Source organism: Rhinopithecus roxellana, chromosome 14, assembly GCF_007565055.1.
Source record: "Rhinopithecus roxellana isolate Shanxi Qingling chromosome 14, ASM756505v1, whole genome shotgun sequence".
In the NCBI taxonomy this organism is placed as follows: Eukaryota; Metazoa; Chordata; class Mammalia; order Primates; family Cercopithecidae; genus Rhinopithecus; species Rhinopithecus roxellana.
In genome coordinates, this window is record NC_044562.1 from 118,556,562 (window position 1) to 118,569,939 (window position 13,378).

The window sequence follows — 13,378 nt, forward strand, 5'->3', positions numbered from 1 at the left end:
TTACTAGCTTATAAGCTTTGGAGTAGTTCACCTTCATTCTGACTCAAACTCAAATCCATGTTCTCATTTGTCAAATAGAGATTAAAATAGTTGCCGTGCTTAAAAGAGTTGTGAAAATTACATGAAAAGGAAAAGACAAAATACTTAAACAAGTAGTACTCTGAAAAAGAGAATATCCATTTAGCAAAATAAATATATTTAAAGGTGCCCAACATCAAGAGTTATCAGGTAAATGCATATTAAAACTACAACGAAGGCCGGACATACTGGCTCCCACCTGTAACTCCAGCACTTTGGGAGGTCAAGGCGGGCGGATCACATGAGGCCAGGAGTTAAGAGATGAGCCTGGCCAACACAGGGAAACCCTGTCTTTACTGAAAATACAAAAACTAGCCAGGCATGGTGGTGTACATCTGTAGTCCCAGCTACTCGGGAGGTAAGAGAATCGCTTGAACCTGGGAGGTAGAGGTTGCAGTGAGCCCAGATCATGCCACTGCATTCCAGCCTGGGGGACAGAGCAAGATTCTGTCTCAAAATCAACAACAATGACAAAGCCCATAATGAGACACCCACTAGAATGGCTAAAATTTTTGAAATTACATCATCATGTACTAACAAATTTCTGACATAAAATTGTAATAATATGACAAAATGAAAAATGAAGGCGGGGAAGAAGAGACGTGGTCAGATTCAGAGACAGAAAACAACCAAGGAGAAAAAAATAACAAGAGATCAAGAAATGATATATCCTTAAGTTTTATTTTGATATCTGGGTGATAAATAGTTAGAACCAATAGTTGTCAAGTAACCAGAGTTTGATATCCTACCCTACATACATACATACAAAGCCTATTCTTAATACCTATAAGCAGGTGGCCACTTTAGAATGTCAATAATTTTCAGGGGACAATGGCCATTCCCAGGTATCTGCCACAATGACCTTCTTAGGTTCAATCTCTACATTAAATACAAATGTTTATTCATTATCAGACAACTTAACAGAACCTAATAAGGTATAAATGTTTGGAAAAAAAAAGTTCTTCCCCTTCAACCCTCCATCTCAAGGACTTAGTACTGCTGTGGACAAACCAAAACACTGCACATGCTAGATTTCTTTAAGCAGATCTCTTTTTAAATAGAGAAGGTTAAGATAATTCATCCCATGACAAACGAAAGTAAAAGCTGCTGCTCCAGATAAGAATAAAAAAAAAAACTTTTAGTACAAATGAGAAGTAAAATACTGAGTCACTACAATTCTCATATTGCAAATGAAAATAAGCAAGTGCTTACTAAGGGAATGTTTACCGACCAAGAAAATAGTCTGCGAGTTTTCAGATACAATAAAAATTTCACTGCATAACAAAGTTTTCATCCGAATGCTATCATTTAAAAATGATACTAAATATGAGGGAGACTGTACATAATAAAAAATTTTTAATCCTTCATCATTTCCCCTCATGCTTTTTTAAAATATGAGATTAAACACAGTTCTGAGCTTGCATTAAAAGTCAGTAAGAACTGGAACTACTTCACAAGATACTTCATTTTCAACATTCCTTAACTGGAGGAAACTAAAGAAAGGCCTCCCTGAATGGAACAGAGATCGCCATAACAGGTCTCCATGGTAAAGAACTGCAAATGTTCCACAAGGTGCTATAGGGACACAGAGGTGCTTGTCCTTTAAGCATAGCAGCCACAGACCCATTAAGAAAATAACGCTAAAGGAAGTCTAAAAGCTGAAAGCAACACTTATTACACCAAAAAAGACAGCAGATGCCAATAAGTCAATGTGAAACTTAATCCTAAAAAAGAAAGGATGAGGGAAAAGAATGTTTCAACAATACCAAAATGCCTCAGGAACTAATATCCTTCTCACCCATGGTATTGGACAAATATTGCCAATTAGCTGCTATTTTTATAACAGGAAAAAGACCGTAAGCAAAAACACTTTTAAAAACTTTGTAACTTAGGCCAGGCATGGTGGCTCATTCCTATAATCCCAGCACTTTGGGAGGCCAAGGTAGGTGAATCACGTGAGGTCAGGAGTTCGAGACCAGCCTGGACCACATGGTGAAACCCCATTTCTAGAAAAAATACAACAACAACAAAAAAATTAGCCAGGCATGGTGGTGGGTGCTTCTAATCCCAGCTACTCAGGAGGCTGAGGTGGGAGAATTGCTTGAACCCAGGAGGCAGAGGCTGCAGTGAGCTGAGACTGTACCACTGCACTTCAACCTGGGTGACCTAGTGAGGCTGTGTCTCAAAAAAGAAAAAATAATAAAATAAAATAAAAACTTTTTAACTTAAACAAAATGAAAAATCAAGGAAGGGGGAGAAGAAAAGTGGTCAGATTCAAGGACAAAAGACAACCAAGGAGGAAGAAAATAACAAGAGATAAATGATATATCCTTAAGTTTCATTTTGATACCTGGGTAATAGATGGTTAGAACTATCACTTGTCAAGTAACTAGAGTTTGATATCCTACTCTACATACTTATAAACAAGGCCTATTCTTCTTTTTTTTTTCTTTTGAGACAGAGTCTTGCTCTGTCGTCCAGGCTGGAGTGCAGTGGCACGATCTCAGCTCACTGCAACCTCTGCCTCCCGGGTTCAAGTGATTCTCCTGCCTCAGCCTCCCGAGTAGCTGGGATTACAGGCGTGCACCACCATGTCCGGCTAATTTTCGTATTTTTAGTAGAGACGGGGTTTCACCATGTTGGTCAGGCTGGTCTCGAACTCCTGACCCTGTGATCCGCCCACCTCGGCCTCCCAAAGTGTTGGGATTACAGGTGTGAGCCACCACGCATGGCCACAAGGCCTATTCTTAACATGGAACACCTCTGAGGTCCTTTATTTAAACAAAAGCCATGCTAGAGACACATCCACCTAACCACACTGTTGTGGTATTATGTTGTATATTCACTGGCAGAAAATCATTCTCTTCTTGACTTACTTTCAAATTATACATAAACTTATTAAATGTTATTATTAAGGAATAAAAATATTTTCTAAACTATCGATATCAGCTGATGTGAAACAAAAATAAAATTAATGTCTTTTCTCTTAAATCCTAAAAACCTACAAGAAATTCCCCTGTATAATGATTTTAACCAATCTGTCATATAATCCATCTGAAATGCCCAAAATAGCTAAGACAATTATAAAACAGTGGGGAAAGAACAGACAATTCAATCCATAGTGATTAGACAACTGATTATTGTCTATTGTCAACTGATTATCCAATTCAATTTCTCCGCAGACCTTATACAAAAAATAATATCTGGTGGATCAAAGACCTAAATGTGAAAATCAAGAGTTTAGTAAAACCTGCAGAAGAAAATATGAAAAGATCTGTATAACCTCAGGGTGGAGAAGGGTTTCTTTTCCTTATTACAGGTGTGAGCCACCACACTCAGCCCTAAAGCCTTTCTTAAGAAAAATAAAACTAAGGGAGAATGACAAATATCACTAAGTGAAAACTCACATTTTCTTTACAATAAAAGACACCAGAAACAAAAAGAACTAGAATACAGATTTGCAACACACATACCCAACTAAAGATTAGTAGGAAATGTATCTGGAACTCTAAAAATCAATTTCATTTTTCGGTGTTGATTTTTGGTTTCGTTTTTTTGTTTTGTTTGAGAGACAGGATCTGGCTCTGTCACCCAGGCTGGAGTGCAGTGGCGCAATCATGACTCACTGTAGCCTCAACCTCCCCAGCTCAAGCCATCCTCCCACCTCAATCTCCCAAGTAGCTTGGACTACAGGCATGCGCCACCATGCTCATCTAATTTTTTGTATTTTTTGTAGAAACGGGGTTTCATCATGTGGCCTTGGCTGATCTCGAACTCCTGAGATCAAGCAATCCACCAAGTGCTGGGATTACAGGTGTGAGCTGCTGCAACCTGCCATCAATTTTTAAAAAGTAACCCAATAGAATAATGAAAGTAATGAGCAGGCAATTTATAGAAAAAGAAAACAGAATGATGAAGAAACATATGAAAAGATGCTCATCTTCACTGGCAATGAAGTAGAAATTGAAAATGAAATGAAAACAACGTCTTACTTCATACCCATCAAATAGGCATAAAGAAATGTGACAATGCTCAGCATTAGTGAGGATGTGGAACAGGAATTTCACTGCTGACAGGAAGGAAATCAACAAACACTTGGAAGGGCAACTTTGCAAATCAACAAACACTTGGAAGGGCAACTTTGCAAGAGCTACTTTTTTTTTTTTTTTTTTTTTTTTTGAGACGGAGTCTCACTCTGTTGCCCTGGTTGGAGTGCAGTGGCACAATCTCCACCTCCCAGGTTCAAGTGATTCTTCTACCTCAGCCTCCTGAGTAGCTGGGATGACAGGCATTCACCACCACACTCAGCTAATTTTTCTATTTCCAGTAGAGACAGGTTTCACCAAATTGGCCAGGCTGGTCTTGAACTCCTGACCTCAGATGATCTACCCACCTCAGCCTCCCAAAGTGTTGGGATTACAGGCATGAGCCACCACACCAGGCCAAGAGCTACACTTCTACTGAAGAATTCCTGTTCAAGACAACAACGTTTAAGAATTTTATACTCCGCCAGGCACGGTGGCTCATGTCTGTAATCCCAGCACTTTGGGAGGCCAAGGCAGGCGGATCACAAGGTCAGGAGTTGCACACAAGAAAACATAGATAAAAACTTTCAATACAGAGCTGTCTGTAGGTGCAAGAAATTGGAAATAAAGTCATGTTAGTCAATAGGACAACAGATAATGCATATTCATATAGTGGTATAGTACCACAGCCATTAAAATTAATAACCTAGAGCTACAAACATCAACATGAATAACTCTCGCAAAGAAATGCTGTATGGGCCAGGCACGGTGACTCATGCCTGTAATCCCAGCGCTTTGGGAGGCCAAGGCAGGCAGATTACCTGAGGTCAGGAGTTCAAGACTGGCCTGGCCAACATGGCGAAACCCCATCTCTGCTAAAACATGCAAAACTAGCAGAGTATGGTGGTGCACGCCTGTAACCTCAGCTACTCGGGAGGCTGAGGCACAAGAATTGCTTGAACCTGGGAAGTAGGGGTTGCAGTGAGCTGAGGTCACACCACTGCACTCCAGCCTGGACAACAAAGCAAGACTCTGTCTCAAAGAAAAAGAAATGCTGAATGACGAAAGTTGCAGAATGACAAAAAGACACTATTTTTTAAAAGTTTAAAAACATCTAAACAATATATAGTATATTTGTAAGTGTAGTATATATACTATTAAAGAGAATTTCCATCTATTTATAGAGTGTTTAACTCTGAGAAAGGAGGAAGAATGGGATCGGGTAGCTGCTAAAAATACTAAAGTATTTCACTGCATCTTGAATGTTCCTTTCTTTAAAAAAAGAATCAAGTATATCAAAATATTAGTACTTGACATAATTGCCTGGCAGGAATGGGAGTTCATATTTTGTATTTTATGCCGAAAATATTTCATAGTTTAAAAAGCTACAAAATATATTAGAAAAAACGTGGCTGTTAAGTCTACTGTTCTTATTCAAAACCAAAAAACTTTTTTTTAATCTTACTTTTTTACAAAGATTTTAACTTATTGTACAAAGAGTGGCCTAGTTAAGCAAATGTTATAAATTTGAATGTATAAAATGAATTTATATTATTCTTATGCTATCAGTTATCTATTTTTATATTGGGATTTTTTTATAAAATTTCACTGGAGAAAAGGACTGCATGACCGCATTTCACTGGAGAAAGTCCCAAGCTACTTCCTGGTCAACGTCTTCTAACACAGCAAAAGTCAAAAACACAGCAATACACACATTAAAAAGTCGCTTGGAAATGTATTCTCTTAAAAGTTCACAAATCAAACCGCTGCGTCCGCAGTTTTGTAGAGGTAGAATTTGAGCTCAGCTTTGTGGGACACAAGTGTATCTTTAAAGGAAATACCAAGGTTGAAAGGAGCAAACATTTAGCAATGAATAGTAAATAGCACAGAGGCAGAGAACTGGCAACAAAGACTGCCTGGCTTGAGTAAGGGGAAAAAAGATACGCAAACAAGAACCGGAGTTAAGGCTTAGAACAGAAAAGTCATGACTTGGAAATCAATGAAGAAAGAAATGACATCTTCTCTGTTAACACTAACCACTGTGGCCCTGTCCCCCATGTTTCACTTTCCCCTTGGAATTCTACGAGAATGGCTACTCCAACCAGGCTCCACCTCAAGATCCCTATACCCCTCTAACACTTGAGCCCCGGTTGGGGAGAAGAGGCGGGATATAAAGATATTTTCTTTTTTCCCCTCAGAACACATCAAAGAAATCTTATTAAACAAAACAAAAAAATGAACCTAGATTTGAGGAATTCCAATAACATGTTTAAAGAGCTCTAATACTACTAAATCTAGTATATGCTTCAGGGCTTGTAGGTTCTGATGCCAAGAAAAGATAAGAATTTGCCAAGAGTTCCCTACTTCCTAGCCTTTGACCTGCTTCCATTTGACAAGTCACGTATCATCATCAATTCATGAGTGCCTTCCTAAGACACCTTGATCCATCCTTTTCTCAGCCTCTAAGAAAAGGATTCCTTCCTCGTATGAATGTCAGAAAGACTGCTCACCCTTAAGCAAGACTCTTCACCTACCAAAAGAGATTCATCTTTAAAGGCCTTTAATCATACAATGAGCATATCATACACTAGCAAAAGGTGGTTACTTCCTGTTGTGAAAGTGCTATCAGAGAAGGGGGGAAGGAGGCTGGGCACAGTGGCTCACGCCTGTAATCCCAACACTTTGGGAGGCCGAGGCGGGCAGATCACTTGAGGGCAGGAGTTCAAGACCAGCCTGGCCAACATGGTGAAACCCCCATCTCTATTAAAAATACAAAAATTAGCCCGGTGTGGTGGTGCGCACCTGTAGTCCCAGCTACTTGGGAGGCTGAGGCAGGAGAACTGCTTGAACCCGGGAGGCGGGGTTGTAGTGAGCCAAGATCAGGCCACTGCACTCCAGCCTGGGAGACAGATCCGTCTCAAAAAAAAAAAAAGAAAAGAAAAAAGAAAAGGTGGGAAGGAGAGGATAGTGTCAACACCTTCTCAGAGAAAGCTCCTATCTGAAGGTCCTTGTCTTTTCTTCAGGAACTATGTTTTAAATAAAGAGATAATGTAAAGTTTCTTGTATATTCCTGGCACTATACTTATCGTACTAAATTACAATTCTTATGTCTGTATGTTTCCTCCATTAGACTGAGAGTTCCTTGAAGGCAGGAACTCACAGTCTATTTATCCATTTTGTGTTCGTAGATTAACACAATGCTTGACACAGTAATTATTCATTATATGTCTGCTGCATGAAGAGTGAACAAAGGAATGACCAAAAAAAAAAAAAAAGTAATAAAAATCTGACTGAATCAAGGAGAACAAGTGAAAAAGACAGTGACAATGTAAAGTAACATTCCTGTAGATATCTCAAGCCAAATTAATGACTTGCTTTGTGTGTGTGTGTGTGTGTGTGTGTGTGTGTGTGTGTGTGTGTGTATGTATTTTTTCTTTTGAGACAGAGTCTTGCTCTGTTGCCAGGCTGGAGTGCAGTGGAGAGATGTCGGCTCACTGCAACCTCCACCTCCCGGGTTCAAGCAATTCTCCTGCCTCAGCTTCCCGAGTAGCAGGGACTACAGGCACACGCCACCATGCCTGGCTAATTTTTTGCATTTTGGTAGAATGCAAAAAACAGGGTTTCACCATGTTGGTCAGGCTGGTCTCGAACTACCGACCTCAGGTGATCCGCCCACCTCAGCCTCCCAAAGTGCTGGGATTACAGGTGTGAGCCACCGCGTCTGGCCCTTGCTTTGTATTAACGATTTGAAATGAAAAGTTTTAAGATATGAAAAACGCAACGTGTAAATTTCCTTCTATGATATATGTGCAAGTCCAACTTGAGCTCCTTAGTATTTCATTTTACTTTTTCTAGAAGTTGCACGAGGGCCTCAAATTCATTCTTTCACCCTTAAAATGCCTTTGGGGTCCTGAATTCAGTCATGCTTAAGCTAATATGTAACTACTTGAAGCTCTGGCTTATGGCATTGGCCATATAATCTAGACACAGTTTTTTTGTTTTTGTTTTTTTAATCTCAACAGCAGTGCCTCCTTTACAACTGTGGGACTAAACTGTGATCCACAAAACCATGCTGGAGCCTCGGGAGCCAGGCAGGGAAAGGTTTAGAACAGAACAGGCAGAGTAACTCTGCCTACTTCCACGAGAGAATTTTTCCATCAGAAAACAATCAACTTCCAAGAAAGATTTATCTTAAAGAAAAGAGTTCATGGTTTTTAAGTTTTTTTTTTTTTTTTTTTTTTTTGAGACGGAGTCTCGCGCTGTCGCCCAGGCTGGAGTGCAGTGGCCGGATCTCAGCTCACTGCAAGCTCCGCCTCTCGGGTTTACACCATTCTCCTGCCTCAGCCTCCCAAGTAGCTGGGACTACAGGCGCCCGCCAACTCGCCCGGCTAGTTTTTTGTATTTTTTAGTAGAGACGGGGTTTCGCCGTGTTAGCTAGGTTGGTCTCGATCTCCTGACCTCACGATCCACCCGTCTCGGCCTCCCAAAGTGCTGGGATTACAGGCTTGAGCCACCGCGCCCGGCCGGTTTTGAAGTTTTAAAATCATTTGTCTAATTCTATTTTGCACCTTCTGTCTTATTTCATTAGAACAGAATCAAAGTGTTCTTTTAAAAACAATTTTTTAAAAATACAGGTTGCACAAAGGTAGTATGATTCAAACAAAAGAATAAATATTGCAATGAAGTGTTCCAAAAGGAAACAGTGAGCCTCAGAGTGACGTTTCCCAGATTTATGCCAGTCACCTGTATTCATCCACCAAGAAAAAAGTTGAATGAAATAAGGAACACACATATTTGAACTATTTCCATATATTATTTGACTCAAACACATTTTTAAAAATGGCTTAGAGATTACACAATGTACCAGAATAGGGCAGTTTCTACAGTTTCCTAATAACCAAATGTTAACTACGAAACAGGTGAATTACTGCCCAAAATGTGCTGTATTCTTGTGAGTCCCCCTGCCCCAACCCCATTTCCAAGTTCTAAAAATTTACCTAGGGTTCTGTTAACTAAGGCTACAAAAAGAAACAAAAAACAAACCTGTAGTCTCAGCTACTCGGGAAGGGAAAACGGACGTGGAGGCTGAGGCGAGAGGAATTCTAGTCGCACCTGGGCAACATAGTGAGACTCAGACTCTCAAAAATACATACATATATGTCTGTTTTAGTGTTACTCAAATTTCCAAAATAATTTCGTACATATCTTGTCCATGTTTTTCCCATTCTATAGTCACTCAGATCAGCGCTTTATGACCGCAACAAGTAAAATACTTGTTGTTCTGGAGCGTTTTGCAACTCGAGATTTCCTTTTCATACTCTAAAACAGACTATCTCCTAGCACCTGTTCAATCTTTGCAATCCGGGGATGAAGAGCAACACCTTTACAACTGCAATAAATCTTAAAACTACCCTATCAGGGACTGAATGCAAGAGTAATATAAATAACGGGAAGTAAGTTCTTCCTATCCAATGCGGCTGTCTAGGTGTGAAGTGTCTGGTGTTGGGCTTCTCCAGACAGCAGAATCTCCACTGCTGCATCATCTTCAAAAAACAATGGGGCAGAGAGAGAGATAACTAGCTGTCGAACGAACAGGAAGTTTTTAATCACCAACTACACAATTACTTAATCAGTCCAGTCTCCAGCGAGCCCTAGGCTCTTCCCAAATCCTACGCTTGGCAGGGAGAACGGCCCTTTGAGCGTCCCCAAACTCACGCGGCAGGAAGCACTCCCCAAATCGCTAGCGACGCGCCGAAGTTGCCCCCAGAAAAATCCCAACGTCGAAGTAGCGGGCGGCACCGCCCCTCCCCTCCCTACGCTTGGCTTCCTAGTCCGGAGTCGCTACCGCCCACTTTCTAGCTGGACAAACAGCAGTACAGGGCCGGGCACAACACTCACCCACGTCTTGCTCGAAGGGGTTGGCGGTGAACAAAGGCATCTCGCCGACGCCCGAGCCCTACTCGCTGCTGTCTAGCTGAGACTCGGCAACTGCTCCCCGCCGGGTGACCCGCGGCCACGGCTCCCTAGACCGCTCCGCTTCGGCCTCCGTCCCCACACTTCCGCCACCGCACCTGCCCGGCTCCTGCCTGACAGGCCGGCTCGGAGTCCACCCTTCGACCCCGCGCTCCTGTCCCAACTTTTCTCCCGGGGCAAGATCCCTCCGACCACGGGCGTCCTCCCAAGGCCTTTGTCGCTGCCCCAGTCCCAGACTTTTGTCGGGGTCAGGCGGCCGCTACGGCCACCTTTCCAGCGCTAGGACCCCGGCGAGCCACGGAGCCGGGGACCTTCGGAGCCGGAAGTAGTCCCGCCTGGAACTGGACGACCCCGGAAGCTGCAGTGCTGGCGGCGGCGCGGCAGGGGGCGCGGTTACCTGTGGTTTTTCGCGTTGGACGCCGGCTCTGAGGGCCAGGTTCTTGTCACGAATTTAGTTCGTTCCAGAGCGGCAGGACTCGTAGCTAGAGAACGAGGAGCCACGATGCGTACGCGTTACAGTCCTGTTTCCCTAGAAACGGAGCCGCCGGCGCGGAGGTGGCTTTGAGATTCTGCGAAAGACCTGACTGCTCTAGAACACTTACTGTGTTGCACCCTCCCTGGCGCCCAATCCAAACCCGGTCGGAATAACCACCGGGGACAGCGGTGGTCGAAATAACTACGCCTAACTTTTCGCTTTCCATCGTGTCCCCCCATAAAAACACTGCTGGACCCCGGGAATGGAAAGGCGAAGGAGGCATATTTTCTGCCTTAAGAGAATTTTATAGGGGCAGTGCATAACGTACATGATGGTGTATGGCGATTCGGATAGTAGTACGAGTCATAAACTCAAATTCCCATAGGATCCAGGCAGGTATTTAAATGAATGCAAAAGCCCAAGCACCCTTCCTACCCACATATTCTCTGCTCCTCTTAGAAAACTGTAGTAATGATTATGTTGCCTGTCTCTCTCCTCCTCATTAGATTATAAACTCCCCGATGAGTTTTGGTCACTACTATATCCCCAGCGTCTAAAACAGTGTCCCAAGTAATAGGTGCTCAATACTTTTCGAATGAAGCTGTAACTTTCTAATCGAACAGTGCATATCTAAAGATGTCAACTATTGGCAAATTTCAGCCATTTGTTGAAATGTGGGTCCTACTAGAGTTTGCAATTTTTTAACGATTTTTAAATGTTGAGAATTACTCCAACATTTTAAATAATGGATTAATCAAAACCATTTTACAATCTCCAGTATAAAGACCTGATACTATAAAGAGAGAGCTCATACACATTCAGAAAGGTGGTTGCATTTTATAAAGTTAGGGGCACAAATGAGAAGGAATCGTGTAGGTGAAGGGGCTGTTATTCATAGAATGTTGAACCTAGGCAAGATAAATTGGGAGGGTGAGCATGGTGGCTCACGCCTGTAATCCCAGCACTTTGGGAAGTCGAGGCGGGCAGATTGCTTGAGGCCAGGAGTTCAAGATCAGCGTGGCTAACATGGCGAAAACCCATCTCTATTAAAAATACAAAAATTAGCCAGGCGTGATGGCGCAGGCCTGTAATGCCAACTTCTTGGGAGGCTGAGGCACGAGAATCGCTTGAGCCCAGGAGGCGGAGGTTACAGTGAGCCAAGATCAGGCGACTGCACTCGAGCCTGGGCAACACAGCAAGACTGTCTCAAAAAAAAAAAAAGTTGGAGATTTTTTGGACAGATAAAGAATTTTTGTCTAAGACTTAGTGTTGGAATGGAAAACAAGGCTAACTAGGGATAAGAGGAAACAGACTGAGAAGAATTGTAAAGGGCAAGCTGGGAAATTTTTATTTTAAGGCACTCAATAATTATTTAAGGATATTGAGTAGCAGAATAGTATTTTTTTTTTTTTTTTTTTTTTTTTTTTTTTTGAGACGGAGTCTCGCTCTGTCACCAAGGCTGGAGCGCAGTGGTGAGATTTCGGCTCACTGCAAGCTTCACCTCCTGGGTTCACGCCATTCTCCCGCCTCAGCCTCCTGAGCAGCTGGGACTACAGGCGACCGCCACCACGCCTGGCTAGTTTTGTTTTTGTATTTTTAGTAGAAATGGGCTTTCACTACATTAGTCAGGATGGTCTCGATCGCCTGACCTCGTGATCTGCCTGCCTCGGCCTCCCAAAGTGCTGGGATTACAGGCGTGAGCCACCACACCCGGCCGCAGAATGGTATAATTTTAAAAAGAGTTTTCAGAATATAGTCTGACATCAGTGTGAATGACATATATAAACAAGCAGACCTAGTCAGAACAGTTTAAGAGGCTATTATACTTGAAACCGTAAGAGGAAATATTGTGGAGAAGCTTGTATTAAGAGCAGGAGACTGTCAGGTGTGGTGGCACATGCCTGTAATCCCAACTACTTGGAAGACTGAGGCAGGAGGATCGCTTTCAGCCCAGGAGTTGGAAACCAGCCTGGACAACATAGCAAGACCCCAATCACAATTGAAAAAAAAAAAAAAAAAAGCAAGCCAGGCAAGGTGGTTCATACCTGTAATCCCAGCACTTTGGGAGGCTGAGTTGGATGAATTGCTTGAGCCCAGGAGTTCCAGACCAGTCTGCACAACATGGCAAAACCCCATCTGTACAAAAAAAATACAAAAATTAACCAGGTGTGGTTGTGCACGCCCGGCTACTTGGAAGGCTGAGGTGGGACGATCACCTGAGCCCAGGATTTCAAGGATACAGTGAGCTATGATTGTGCCACTGCACTGCAGCCTGGGTGAGTGAGACCCTGTCAAAAAAATAAAATGAAATAATTTTTTAAAAAGAGCAGAGGTGCATGGGTGGTTCAGTGGTAGAATTCTCGGCCTGCCACGCGGGAGGCCGGGGTTCGATTCCCGGCCCATGCAGCACACCCTCTCATTTTGGCCGGGCGCGGTGGCTCAAGCCTGTAATCCCAGCACTTTGGGAGGCCGAGACGGGCGGATCATGAGGTCAGGAGATCGAGACCATCCTGGCTAACACGGTGAAACCCCGTCTCTACTAAAAATACAAAAAACTAGCCGGGCGAGGTGGCGGGCGCCTGTAGTCCCAGCTACTCTGGAGGCTGAGGCAGGAGAATGGCTGGAACCCCGGAGGCGGAGCTTGCAGTGAGCTGAGATCCGGCCACTGTACTCCAGCCTGGGTGACAGAGCAAGACTCCGTCTCAAAAAAAAATAAAATAAAATAAAAAATAAAAAAATAAAAAGAGCAGAAAGCTGAGGATTTGCCTTTGGAAAGCATTCATTTTTATTTTGATTTGTTATTATTTTTTTGAGACATGTTCTTGCT

At 42.7% G+C, this 13,378-nt stretch overlaps 1 protein-coding gene and 1 non-coding gene across 3 annotated transcripts in view; one reads left to right on the forward strand and one right to left on the reverse strand.

The window, feature by feature from the left end:
• The window catches only part of STAM2 (signal transducing adaptor molecule 2), a 52,668-nt gene extending 42,276 nt beyond the window's left edge, over positions 1–10,392 (reverse strand). The window contains exon 1 of one of the 2 annotated variants that reach the window (XM_010372901.2): positions 10,002–10,392. In XM_010372901.2, coding sequence (XP_010371203.2) covers positions 10,002–10,041 — 40 coding nt within the window. In that variant the 5' untranslated portion in view covers positions 10,042–10,392. Of the gene's footprint in view, positions 1–9,818; positions 9,909–10,001 lie in introns of those variants that run through there. The other variant, XM_030916670.1, reaches the window with a different exon arrangement.
• A 2,493-nt stretch (positions 10,393–12,885) lies between these two features.
• On the forward strand, positions 12,886–12,957 carry TRNAG-GCC. The gene has a single exon. It is a non-coding gene; the product is annotated as a tRNA-Gly (tRNA).
• Positions 12,958–13,378: the final 421 nt, after the last annotated feature.